General features: G+C 40.5%; 1 protein-coding gene across 1 annotated transcript in view; it reads right to left on the reverse strand.

Annotated features, from left to right (window-relative positions):
* man1a2 (mannosidase, alpha, class 1A, member 2) overlaps positions 1-14735 on the reverse strand; it is a 108926-nt gene that overhangs the window by 57322 nt on the left and 36869 nt on the right. Inside the window, exon 4 of the mRNA XM_056241580.1 lies at positions 3327-3423. Within this exon, the coding sequence (XP_056097555.1) occupies positions 3327-3423 (97 nt within the window). The remainder of the gene's footprint in view (positions 1-3326; positions 3424-14735) is intronic.

Below are 14735 nucleotides of genomic sequence, written 5' to 3' on the forward strand. Positions count from 1 at the left end.
ATTACAAAATTTTAATTTTGGGGTTAACTATCCCTTTAAAGGAATAACTATAATAATAAAAAAAATTACAATAAAAAGCACTATAGTTCAGATTCACCTCACAAGTGTTACAGATGTTGCATTTTGTGCTTCATATGTGTATTCTGTGTGTATTTATTGTCCCTCTGCTTTGACTGCAATATTAGAATAATGTTTTTCTAAAAGTTGTATGTTTGTATCAAGGTTTGCACCTAAATTTGAATTTAGTCTGGTTTAAGGTCATGTCCACCAAGCACAGGTCAGACAGGTATATTAGCGATAAATGAACTGACAGATACTCAACAAATTGGATAAAAACTATAACCTTTTATTGCACAAAACTATCATAATCCTCACAAAAGCCTTGCAGATTATGCATAATAATGGGAACGTCGCTCACAGCGATTAATTAATTCGTTACAGTTATATAGCGCTTTTCTGGGTACTCAAAGCGCTTCACATATGGAAGGGGGGAATCTCCTGAAACACCACCAATGTGCAGCATACAACCTGGATGATGCGACGGCAGCCATATTGCGCCAGAACGCCCACCACACACCAGCTTACTGGTGGAGAGGAGACAGAGTATGAAGCCTATCAGTATATTTGGACACCTCCTCCAGGAGCAACCTGGTTTTCCCAGTAGGTCTCCTATCCAGGTACTGACCAGGCTCAACTCTGCTTAGCTTCAGTAGGCAACCAGTCTTGGGCTACAGGGTGATATGGCTGCTGAAGTCCATGAAGTCCAACAGTAATTAAATCCAACAGTAATTGTCTTGACATTTATTGTTGAAGGTGCTGGATGTGTTACAAAAGCAGTGCTTTGACAGAGTAGTAGCAGTATTTTAAAGGAGAGGGGTTTAGAAACACAACCTCTTGCAGAGCATTTTAGCTAGCTCTGAAAAACTTTAGTGGACAATAAAAGCATCAAGACTGTTGAAAGGCTGGGTTTTAGCATGCTGCGTCATCTGTGTTTCTAAAATCACCACCGCTTAAAATATTACAGCTAAAAATCTAGATATAACGCGCTCCACTAACCAGTTATTTAGTTATTGAACGATCCATCCAAATCCAACCCTTGTGCTGTCAGATTGATAAAATACATCAGCAATCATCCTAGATGTGGGGTGGGCAGTTTAAATTCAGTCAACAGAATATGACATTATGAAACTGTCAGCAGCATCAGCTCACTCATTAATAATGGCTCTATATATAGTTTAGGCAGCTTTTCTGTTTCAGGCTAGCCAAAAAAAAAAAAAAAGTCAGCTAGTCTGAACTACTTATATAGCCTTTTTATATTTAAATATTATATTAAGTATATTATCTACTGTATAATATATATATACACACACACACACACACACACACACACACACTATGGGGCTTTTAAATGCTTGATTCTAATTGGTTAACAAAGGTGTGCAATTATTTTCCAGTAAACAATGCTAAAGAAGTTCCACATATAGTACAGACACATGGAAACATATGTGCAGAGAAACTTGCCAGCGCTGCCCTGCGACTTTATCAGTAAAATAGTTCAGCAGCTGAAAGGCTACATGGCATTTCTCAGTAACAAGGTAGTAGTCACTTGAAACAGTTAAACTTACATTAATCAATCAATCGATCTCTTTCGCTCACTATAATAACTGCATTGGTCTGCATACCAATGGCTCAAGCTTTCACCACTAGAACTAAAAAAGATACAGTATTTTGTAATTAGCAATGGAGGCTTGGGATGAGTAAGAAATTAATTATACGCACAAGACTGTTTTAAGGACAAAAACCTGACAAATGTATTGAAATAAAACATCTGAACAAAGTTTTGAGGAGTTGTAACCATAGCAAAAGCAGAAAAAATTAATCCGGGCCATTTAATTATTCGGAAAATAGTGCATGCTTCACGATGTGGTTGCATTACCACTTCAGGTGTGCACTATTTTTCGAATAAATTTACTGGCCTGTCGTCAATTATTTCTTACATGCACACACACAATTTTCTATTTGAGGCTAGCCACGAAAAAAAGAAAGAATTTCTTCCTCATTTGAGTTTCATCTGAGTATGTGAACCAACACCATTAAATTAAGATGGGATAAAGTAAATCAAAAGATCCCGACCAGGCAGACAGCAAGATTGGCTAAACCAATGGCATGAGAGCCACACAACTTAGAAAAACAGTCTGTCTCTTGAAGACAGGACTTCAGATGAAACAAAGCACACCGTGTTCTACAAAAAGATGGGAGGATGGACTGAGAACGAGTTTCAACAGGGAATCTGAGAGAGAAACTTCTGGAAAAGAAGAGCAAAGTCATCCAAAAGAGTTCCATCAGTCTCTCTCCAAAATATACCCAAGTACGTTGATCAATAAATACATGCCCGGCTGAGGAGTTCATTCCACATGTGGGGATAGAAACAGATAGACTTATTAAATATGAAAGTGAAGTGTGAAATACACTTCAGCACACCGCACTGCAGCATGAGGCGCTCCTTTGTTCTTCCACACTCTCTCTCCACCTCAAATCTTAGTTCTTCTTCAAAAGCTCCCTCTTATTTTGTTTAAAATGCAGCACTGCCTCATATGAGTCTCATTGGTCTCTCAGAGAAAGAACAAATAAAACCTCATCCAACATCTTGGCAAGTTTCAGAGAAAGACTGAGGTCGATTTGCAAGGCTAAATAAGACAATATTAAATGGCATTGACAAAACATTTAAGTAATGATATTAATACATATTTCATTATATATAAACACATTATATATTTAAAATGAATGCATATATTTAATGAATTTACATTTAAAAAAAATTTAAAAGTTTAAAAATGACTTGGTCCTATCAGCAACATCACAACTTGGTGTATTAAGAATGTGCAGTCCCAGGTCTTTCAATGCAGCTCTTCCTATCAGGATACAGTGTCAGAACTATTTATTTTAAACTTTTTTTTCCTGCAAACACGGCCTTGGTTACATCAGCAGCAGAGTAAGAAGCAAACAGGATGAATTGTGTTTTCATGATCTTTGTTCAGGCATGCTCACATGTACACACACAGATCTGATTCAATCCCAATAGTTGAATCTTCTTTAGCTCTAGAGCTGAGAGCCAGTGATAAACAACACACCCAAACAAACAGAGAAATGATTAGGGAAGGCGATCTGCGCAAGCACGTCTTATCGTTTGAGGGTGTGAGTTATAGACGACACAAAAGTGGATGTAGATGGAATTGTGTGTGTCTGTACTTACCACAATGAACCAAATCATCCCGCAAAGCAGTCATTTACATGTAAATGAGACTCCAACATGCACCCTTACTTACCGAAGATATTGGTGGAATGTCCTTTCTTGGCGAGGGGTTTGAGCTCGTTGTGGCCCCAGCCATATTGCCTGTAGCTGTCCCACGCATGTTTCATCATCTAGGACACAGAAATGACGAGAAGTTAGCCTTACCCACAAACACAAAAAAGTATGGTGGATATCTGCATTACAGAACCCACATCCATCTGATTGATTAATCTACAGCCGCCTGCCTTCATGAATCGTAAACCTTTTAAAAATGTCGGAAGGAAACAACTGCAAAATGTAGTAACATGAAAGCCAAAAAAGCTGTTTGGTCTGATAACGAACAACACATTTTAACAGGGTTGAATAATACAGGGATGCACAAAGGCCTTTCATGTATGAGATGAAACATTGCATCAGAGATGTCCTGTTACCCAAAAGCCCCCGCTGTGACCGTGACTGTGTCTGCTGTGTTGTCATTCCCCTTTCAGGTCACTGGCTAGCAGCACACTGTCAATATATCTTCACTCTATGCGTGTGTGTTTTTCTTTTTTTTCCTCCTACTGGGGAAAGATGAATGGACACAGTGTGTGTCTGCGTCTCTAAGCGTGTCTTTGTCTCAGCTGAGGCTCTAGGCGTGCTCTCTCTCACATCCATTAAACGGCTGGCTGAGATTCAGCTCCAAGCCACTCCACATTTAGACATGTCTTCAAACATTACCACTTGGAGGAATACTTCCTCCAAAAAGCAGAACACTTGTGACAAGGATGAAAAGGTGCGTGAAAGGCAAACTAATTAAATTATAGTTCTGCTCCAAAAGCTAGTGAGCTGCATTGATGTCTACAGCTTGCAGTAGCCTATAGAATGTTGCCTCCTGAAGCTCAAATTATACTTTGGTTTTTACACACATCCAGTATGTGTATGTGTAAATTTCATCATCGTATATTATGAGCACTTGAGTGAAGGAAATTAGAGATTCTAACAACTCTGGTAAAAAATGTCTTTAAACTCGTTTAAATTGAATAACTTTCTGGAGAGAAATAGCACTGACACAAAGACAAAGATGAAACTTAATAGTGTGCATGTGTTCGTGCACTCTACCGAATGGAGTATACTTTGAAAGGCTGTGCTCGGCTGTACGCATATGCCACGTTTTCAGGTCAAAACCGAAGAATACATTGGGCCGGTCATATAAGAAAACATTTTTTGCCCTAAAAAAGTCGCATCCCAAATAATGTACTATACACTTGTACACTTAAACTTTAAGTGTATACATTTCAGAAGGGTTAGAAGTTTTTTTTACTACAAGGAAGCATTTGCCATTGTCCCTTTGAAAGGAATGATTTTTCAAATGTGTCTGATGTGTTGCCACTTGTTTAGGTTGTATATTTAAAACAAATATATCCGATTTGTCCAAATGCGATATGCATCAGAAAATGAATTATTTAAGCATCTTAAATTCAGCAATCATGCTAGCCTGGCAAGCCAGACCTACTTCAAGATGTTAGGTCTGGGAACTCACAATTTGCATACCTCAATCCGAGGGGCGGGATAAACGGTTGTCTTTCAATATCCCTCGGCACGCAATAGGACAGCGCTACAACCAACCAGAGCAACGAACGGCTGTGGCTGTGTGAGTCCCATGCGTTTTCCCATCAGCGGAGCTAGTTGATATATTAAACTTTTGCCGTATCCGATCGTCAAAACTCCGAACACATCTTCCTTTTTTAAGAATGACTTAAGTTACGGTCTCTTAACTCCAAGACCTCCAGAGTCGCGGCCAAATCCGATTCGAAAGACCGCTGTTCGCCAGCAACATCTTCTTTGTTTTCAAGTAACGTTAGCAGGAAAATCACCTATGGAAATCACACGGAACCGTCACATCTCTGCCGTCATTGTTAAGCCCGCCCACCAACTCTATACACGATGTGATTGGCCTGACCAGAGTTTGGTTTTCCAGCTTGAAAAGCCAACGGACACTTTGCTGCAAAATAATTTTTGCTGCCGCTAGGGTGCGTCTAGATTTCTAGGCTACAATCATGCCACAAGACACTGAAAGTACAGTGAGATGGCCAGACCGCAAAGAGATATGAACAAATCCTGTTCTCAGATGGAACCTCAAATTTCCAATTAGGAACGTCCTATGAATAGCGTGAAACGCATAGGAAAGTAATGTGACAATTCATTCCAAAAGAGTTTGACTTTAGCATGTTGCTATGCTAATAACTCCATAATCCAAGTATAAAAATATTGGGTTGAATTTGGCCAAAACAAGATATATTGTTGTTGCCTACTGTTTAAAATGGCCGTAGCATAGGAGAGCATGCCTTAAAATGCTGCCGCATAGGCAGCTCACTAGGGTTTGGCACGGAGCTTATGAACACAGAAGCAGTAGACGCCCTCTGGAGTTCGTCTGACTGTCAAGTGTTGTTGTAGGCTGCCATCAAGCCATGATTTTTCTTCGCTGTTCTCAGCCTAAAAAGCAGAAACCCAGGAGGGCGCCAAGGCAATGAAAAGAAGTCAATAATTTCATTTTGTTCTCTGCTTTCCATCTTTCCATGTCACGCTGTGCGCACAACAGATTATGAATTACCACAATGCAGTATTTCCTCTGTTTCCAACAAACCGAAAGCTGGTGGCTGATTAGACTGATTGTTAAACCCCCTTTAATGTAGACAAATTAAAGCCCAAGATCAGCAAGAAGCCTAAAATACAAACTGTAAGGAGATGGAGAGCTATGAGTCTGCATATCTCTCTTTCACTTTCCTCTAAATTCCCACTTGATCATGCATAACTTCCAACCTCCCTCTCATGTTTTATTCAAGGGCTGTTCAGGGTCGTTCTGCCTGTCAATTAACAGTTGTTTTGACTAAGTGGAGACCTTGTGAAGCGTTGAGAGCAGATCCTATCCGACACGAAGAAAACTTAAACTGGCGGTTAAATTAAGCCCAGGCTTTTAACTACCCCATGAAGATGTGTCTACAGGGACGCAAGCGCATGAGAGATAAAAAAGGTGAGACCGTCACAAGTGGCTGGGGATTATATTTCTGAGATTTTTGTGTGATAATATTGCGAAAATTAGCATTCTGTCATTATTTACCTTCATCTCAATCAAAAATTGCCGTCGTATATTTTGTGAAATAAATTTTTGAAGAATCTGCACACCGCTCTTTTCCATAGAACAAGTCGTAAAGACCACACGTAGAAAAAAGCTAGAAGCTAAAAGCTAGAAGAAGAAAAAAAAAACAATCACCATTAAGAATCATAAAAGCAGTCCACATATGACTTTTCAGAAGCTATTTGAAAGCTTTGTGTAAGAAACACACAACATTTAAACCATTATTCAGAATCAGATCAAAAGTTTAAAAAGTTAAAAAGAACCATTCATTCACTGATCCAGTTCCCGGGTTCAATGCACTGACTCAATCTGATGTCACAGTTCTTGAGTAAATAAGGTAAAGTATAACTTCAGAAGACAAAGCATACAACAAGATTTATGGACCAAATTTTTGGTGATTTCTTTTTTGGGATCTCTCATTTTTTGAGCTTAACGGATGTGGTTGCTAACTTTTGGATGGAAAACAGCAGTCAATATTCTTTAAAAAAAAATCTCCTTTTGTGTCAAGGGTTTTGAACAAGTATTGTAAATAATACAGTTTTTGAGTGAACTATTACTTCAATATTTTTTCAAATAAATTTAAAAATGTAGTAAATATAACCATATAATTTGTGTAAATTAAGATTCAAAAAAGATCATCTTGCATTTCCACATATGAAAACAAAAGACCAAGCAGCACTGTCCAACAAACATTCATTTATTACAATATTCCATAATTTTTTTGTGCGTTGAAGGTGGATGAGTTTAAATACTTGTGGTCATTTGTCCAAAGTAACAGAGAGTGCAGTAGAGAAGTGAAGAAGAGTGTGCAGGAAGGGAGGAGTGGGTGGAAGAGAGTCAGGAGTGATTTGTGAAAGAAAGGTACCTACAAGTGCGAAAGGGAAAGTTCGCAACACTGTAGTGAGGCCAGCTATGTTGTATGGGTTGGAGGCAGTGACACTGACAAAAAGACAGGAGGCAGCTCAAAGATGCTGCGATTTTCGTTGGGAGTGACAAGGATGGACAGGATTAGAAATGCACATATAATGGCTCGTTTCCACTGAGGCGTACGGTACGGTACAGTACGGGTCGGGTCGGTACAGCATGATCCGGCTAGCGTTTCCACTGCCAACAGTACCCTTACTTGATAGGCGTGGTGTTTGCCGGAAAGAAGCGATCGACGTCATTTTCGCGTGAAGAAAGCGACATAGTAAACAACAATGGATGACAGACAGCAGATCTTGTTCTTGCTTCTCGGCATGTTTGTCACAAGAAACAAGCGCTGGCATTAGGCGTTTCTCAATACCAAGTAGCCACGCAAAGTCCGACTCAGGAGAATGACTCCCGAGGACGCGCAATTCTGCTGATGGAACAGCGCGTTCTTGAATGTGCCACTCAGCTCGCTCTGCTACTCCGGTTATGTACATTTTAGGCAACAATAAAACGAAATATGTTATAAAACACCACTCTGCTTCTTTTCGATTTAATTTAAATACATTTTAAACATTATAAGCACACAAATGTGGTTCAGGCAACGCATAGCCTATTGATTAGTTATATTCACTGCATGTATGTAACGTTATATTTATAACAAAACTAAATATAAAACACAACCCTGCCTCTTTTCGTTTAAATTTAAAAATATTAAACATATTCCAGGCAATGTATTGCATATTGCATTGGTACAAATGTTGCAATAAACAACATTGCAGATGATCTTGTAATAAAATAAAACTATCTATTTTTGTTGAATTTCAGTTTTATCAATAATAGCCATTATAAAAGTATAAGTAAAAGGTACAAAAAGATATACAGTAAAGCTTTAATAACATAAAGCAAACAATTCAGTCAAATATACAAATTCAGCGCTCAAATATATGAAACTTCACTTAGCCTTCTGCCAAAACTATTGACCAGGGAACGAATTATAGATTCACGAGACCAAAGATCGCCTGTTAGGTCTGTACAAGAAGAATTATATCTCATGTTTAACCACTACAGAGACGTCAGAGTCAGCGGCAAACATCAGAATGACTAGCCGGGGAAAGGCTGCTCCAGGCGGGGTGCACGAGCGCCGAGCGTCCGGTGATTGCTTGGAATAGATCTTAAATTATCATAAATCTATAAATAAACCACAGATTTGAGCTTTAAAAAACTACTTTCTCGCCTGAAAAACTCTTAAAACTACATTTCGTGACACAATAACAGTAGTATTATATTTCAACTGTATGCTTCTAAATGCCCTTGTAGCACGCGCAAGTGACGATACTCTGTCAACCAATCACCGTTCTGCAGTGAGTCTAGCTCCACCTTTTAGTACCGTACCACTGTGCTAGGTACCCCAACGGAAGGGTACCCAAAAAGTGGTATGGTACGGTTCGGCTTTTTGGTACCATTCACAACTTTTGACAGTGGAAACGCAAATAATTGCGTACTGAACCGAACTGTACCGTACCGTACCACTCAGTGGAAACGAGGCATAAGAGGAACAAAGTGAGAGAGGCGAGACTAAGATGGTTTGGGCATGTGCAGAGGAGGGATGTGGAGTATGTTGGGAGTAGAGTGTCTAGGATTGAGCCACTGGGTAGGAGTAGAAAAGAAAGACCAAAGAGGAGGTTAATGGCTGTGGTGATGGAGGACATGCGGGTGGGTGGTGTAGATGCAGAGGACAGAGCAAAATGGAGACGGATGATCCGCTGTGCTGACCCCTAATCGGAGAAGCCGAAAGACGACAATTATTTTTTATTGCTTCACCCTCAAAGGAAATAACAAATACACAATAGAAAGGGACAAGAGAGAATGAGAGAGAAACAAATAAGTAGTGTAATATAAAACGACAGTGCTTCAGTTATTTAAATTTTAGAAAGGCATGACCTTTCATTCACTACTCCACAGCATTCCTCCATGAATTGTGGGTTCATTCGTTGTCTCGCATGTAGCGCTGAAGACAGGTTTCTGAAAAATGAGGTTCCTGTAAATGAAGGCTGCACCGTATCACTGCGTTTGAAAGCGCGGTTAGTCTTAATTAAAGTCCTAAATGAGCGCCAGTTTCAGCTGTGTTGTCTTTGCTTTGTAGGCCTCATGGGACAACACCAAGCTCATTTCAAACCACACTTTCACTATGGGACTCTCTCGTCTATGGGCCTTGTGCATTGCAATTTCCTGATGTTATGTTCTAAAAGCTATCTGTATTCATCAAGTGGTTCTGTAGTTTACTCTGCAAATTCAGTATTCGGTGCATCTGAACAAAGCGACTAATTGATTTACTGGATCGGTCCCTATGGATCGGCAGTCGTGTTCATATCAATTCCAGAGAAGACAGATACGATCATCTCCACCCTCCCATCAATCGTACACAGCACATTGTAGAGAGAACAAAGAGAGCGATAGATGAGCCTTGTCGGCGCTTTCTGCTCAACTGCTTGAGTGATGGGGCCGGCCTATTGTGCATTTCAATTACCATCCGGCTGCCAACACACTTGTTTGAACAGTGATCAGTGCTCATATCAGCTCTGCAGGTGGATTGGTTATGTCCATCAAGCACTGCCTTCGGACTCCATGAAAGTCAGAGTGCAAGACAAATTAGATTGAATGTTCTCAAAAACTGTAAGTGGTTACAATGCATCACCGTCTTTCCTGAGGGCACCGTCACCTTTATTGAAGCTGTTTGCTGCTTTCAGGCGCTCTAATATGATTTTTCTTCTCATTATCATTGGCCTTTTATTTTGGAGTGCATGATTGCCAGGGAGCAACAAAAGCACTTGGGCATGTTACAAGGGGTATGCTGATGGTTTTTCCACCGCACGCTGGGATTAAAGCGTGAGAGGGAGATCCTTTTAGAGCACATCACACTGTCTGGAAGGATTCCTAAAGCAAAGACAAAGCCAATGATGGGTGGAGAGAGAGATAGACTACAATAGGCTTCCAAAAAAGTCAGAAAAATTAGAACAAAAGGAGGAAAAAGGAAACAAGAGACAAGGCAGACAAACATTTGGTAGAAAGAGGTGTGTGAGACAATCAGTCGTTTCAGCATAGAGCTTACTCTTAGGCCACTAATAACACTTGTGCTATTAGTGCAGTCTACGAATGTGCAAACTATGCATTTACAAAACTGGCTCTTTAGTGAACTGCCTGAATGTTCAGTTGACTAATCAGTCTTAAAGGAACAGTTCACCCAAAAATAAAATTCACTCGCCAATGTGGGAGTGTTTTGGATTCTATAGAAAGACGGAGTGTTAGACACCCCAGTCTGCAGGAAGTGCCAATCAACAGTTTTTTTTAATGCTTTTGTACAAGTTATGATTAAAATTCTCTCTCCGAATCCCTACAATCGTATTTTGAGTGTAATTAATTTCACAAAATAAATTTAAAGTAACAACAGGTAACTTTTCAACCTTCATAATATACTTCCAAGTCTCTTGTGATGGTACATCGACTTACAATAGGTTGAATGACACGTCTGCCATAGCCTGACGGGGTCTGTAGCGTTTTTAATCGTACTTTTAAACTTCGGGTTTCGGGTAGTAACCGGCGAACAAAGGGAACTACAAAATTCGACTGCTTTACGGCTTATACGTCACTTCCACCACCACTTCCTTAAAATCGGACGTGCGAGCCAAATGTTATAGTCAAGGCCGAAGCAGCACAGAAAAACAAGAAAGCAAAGGTTTTATCGGAGCAAAGCAAAAAGAGAAAAAGAGAAAGTGATCGCGTTAAAGGCAGAACGAGGATTAACATTGGGCCAGCATTTTCTCGCTGGCGTGAGCTGAAGGAGGAGGAGGGGTGCCCGACCGATGCGGACTTGGCAAAAAAAAAAAAAAAAATCAAATGAAAGCCTGTCTAAACGGCGTGCACAAGTTTGGTAGGGGCTACATTCTTGCAAGTAAATATATAAGATGTACAAAATCATATTGTAGGATACCTAACATGTCTGTGATATTTGTTTATTTGTCTTGCCTCAAGCTATAATGCAAATCGATTTGTAAAATTTGCAGATTCATTTATGGTAGCTTGATATTATAATTTTGACGATATATGGTTATTATCTACCACTCAAACATTGCATTGAAGTATCATATAGATTCAGTAAAACGGTAACCAATAGACTAGGCTACTATAATGACGCTGGCTTGTAAACGTGATCATCGCGATCATTTGTCGTTAGAAAAAAAAATAAAACCCATGAAATTATATTCATATGACATGCTGAAATATATGCCACTGTACCTGGGATGAAGACATTTCACACGCGACGCAAGCAGAACACCTGCATGTGACCTCCTCCTACAGTGTTCAGGGCTATCGTGGTTGTCAACAATTGCACGTGCATGTAGGATGACAGAGTTTACGACAGTAGTAGAGGTCTAGAGGGCAATACTGTTTCCCAACTGTAGGGGGACCCCACCCCGAGAGCAAAAGTAACCTGGTGTTACTTTAAAGATAAATTTGACTAATAGCATTATTTTTTTCAACATTTCTATAGATATCGTAATATTATCGTAAATTCTTTTGGCCATAATAATCATGTAGTGAAATATGGGTATGGCATCAGGTATGGGAAGGGGTTTTAGATTAAGGACGGTGGCTTCAAGGACAAAATGTTGGGAACGACTGTTCCAAAATAAAATTTGCATAGGAGTCACAACTGTGTGTATTGTTCCTAATGAAAAATCTAATAATCACTGCTGAGGACGGTGAAATTTCACCAGGTCAGCTAATTACTGCAGGCTTAGAAAAATATAGCATTCAGAACCAGTAGAGCGCGCGCACACACACACACACACACACACACACAAATGCCCTCCAGCGTTTCCTCTAGGGGGAGCTGCATTAATTAGCATTAACCCCCACCAGGCACATGCAATTCATTCATAGATCACTCTTTTCTCTACAGCAAACCAACAGAGACGAGCAACTGTGAAAATTCTGCAGCGAGGTCAAAAAAGAACAGCCGCTCTGAAAGTATCAGGCAGCAGAGCTGCAATTACCAGTTGCCTCCGGTGAAGGCCTGAGTCCCTGTGATTGATTTAGACTCCACCCATTTTGCCACAGAGCTGCAGGTTGAAGTTACGACGCTATAACCTGTCCACCCGGACAGACAGAATCCTATCTGACAGAGTCTCACTGCAGTAAATGTGACGACGCAAAACTAGGTGATAAATTGACTTTAAGAGCATTCTGACACTTAAAAAGATTCAGGACAGTTCTTTTGTTTTGGAGACAGCCTTTAAACATCACACCCAGACACTACTGCGCTACCTTCTGACATGTCAAATATAACCCATCATTCAACTAATTCAGATATATTGGTTCTTCAGTTGATGTTCAAGGTCCTCATCTTGCAAGAAAGAGCCTCTCTCTCCACTGTATATGATTTTGTAGTTTAAGAAGAGCTGGATATAAGCCACAGATGTTATGGGAATAAAACACATTGATGTTATGAAGTTAGGTGATTTCTCGTTTAATGTGGCCTCTGATGTTGTGTTAAACAGATGATTACTGGGCTCATCTAGAGCAGAACACCAGCAGAAAGGCCCCGGAGTTTAGAAGGATCCGCTCCCATGATCTCTGCCAGGGGCGGTTCTAGGATTTGATCTTCAGGGAGTTCGGAGGATGAAGGATTTGATCTTCAGCCCTTAGTGAGAATGTGTAGCAAGAGACCATTGCCTAAGTCAGTGGTTCTCAAACTTTTTCGGTCATTCCCCACTTTGGACAAGGGGGAATTTTCAAGCCCCACTGCCCCCATCGCCCTGACAAAATGCTAATGAAATACGTAACAAGCTTAAAATGTTCCAATTTATTGAAGTAACAAGTAGTATTAGTATAGTAACAAGTTGTATCTAAATACAAACTAACTATCTACATCAAATAACAGCAAGTTCAAAAATAAAGAAAATGAAGTGCATCTGTGTCATAACTTGCATGAAATTCAAAAATAGAGAAAATAAAAGTGCCTCAAAAATAGAAAAGAAATAAAAGTGCCACTTTGCAATCTGTTAAAAAAAGAAAAGAAGAGAAATCCATTTGGCAAGACAGGTCTATTTATCCCTGCATTAGTGACTGCAATGAGCCTGTTTTGCATTGCACAATTTCTCAAAGCAGGGTTGCAGGCTTGATACTGCCACTCTCAAATCATGTTCAATGTTCAGAGAAATTTCATGTCTTGTCGTAAGCCACAACATAATGACGTCACTTATTTTCCAACCCAGCCCTCAGTCCCCACTTACGCATGAAACAGCTTCCAGCGCACCTGGCTACCCATCGGCGCGATCTATGGGTGCAAAAGTTTGTTCCGCTACAATTAATATGCCGACGTCACGTCAATCATTATTTTGGGGGTGGGGAATTCCTGTTACTTGTTGTCGCCCCCGGGGGTGATCGGTCTAATAAGCGGCAAGACACAGCTATAAGGACGGTTTGCTCTCACACGCGCTGCATTAATAGTCACACACACACGCGCAGTCACTCTCTACTCTAGTGCGTGGTCTTGCTCCAGATTCCGGGAGATTGGATCTCATTTGCGGGCGTCAAGGAGCCGCTATCAATATGCGGGAGACTCCCGAAACTTGCGGGACATTTGGGATGTATGGATAAAGATATAAAGGCATAAAAAGGAAAATTTCCTCCCGTTTGGCACGCCCCACCTGTCACGTCTCTATTCCCCACCAGTGGGGCGCGCCCCACACTTTGAGAACCGCTGGCCTAAGTGGTGCCTCTTTGTAAATTTGTACCACTATATTAATATACTATAGTAAGTCAAAAGTACCCGACCAGTACTTAAATTGGTACCAAGTCAATACAAGAAACTTTACAAATTATATAAAATGATACCAGTCTTTCTGTAGTACAGTTCAAATCGGTACAAGTTTAGGTTACTGTTTGACTAACAGAAAGTTGTCAAGATAACATCTGTTCTCTTACGAGAGTATCTCTCGTACTGCGTAATAGCTTACGCTAGGGGAAAACTCTTTTCCGCGAGATATTGAAGCCAAAAATTATCCTTAATTTTTTATTAATGTAAAACGCTTTGCAGCAGCAAGCAGACATAGGCGAAACAGCTCGCGCGCCTATTGGTTGCTCTGCAGCAAATGCAGCAGCCTATCGAGAGAGACTCTGCGTGACGTAATGACCAATGGGGGCAATTCGCGCCCATATCGTCACGTCCCGCCAGAAGGGGCGTGGTCTCACCCTATAAATATGCTCGTTAGGCTGATACAAGCTGATTTTTACCTCTTCAGCGAAGCACTCGCATCGCTGGATCCGGAGTGAGAAGCCGCGCCGTCGAAGCAAGCCTTTCAGCGGGACGAGCTCTGGAGTCGCTGGCCTCGCCGCCTTCAACTGCCATACCTG

Source organism: Rhinichthys klamathensis, unplaced genomic scaffold, assembly GCF_029890125.1.
Source record: "Rhinichthys klamathensis goyatoka isolate OS25496 unplaced genomic scaffold, OSU_Roscu_1.1 h1tg000021l_1, whole genome shotgun sequence".
NCBI classification, from domain to species: domain Eukaryota; kingdom Metazoa; phylum Chordata; class Actinopteri; order Cypriniformes; family Leuciscidae; genus Rhinichthys; species Rhinichthys klamathensis.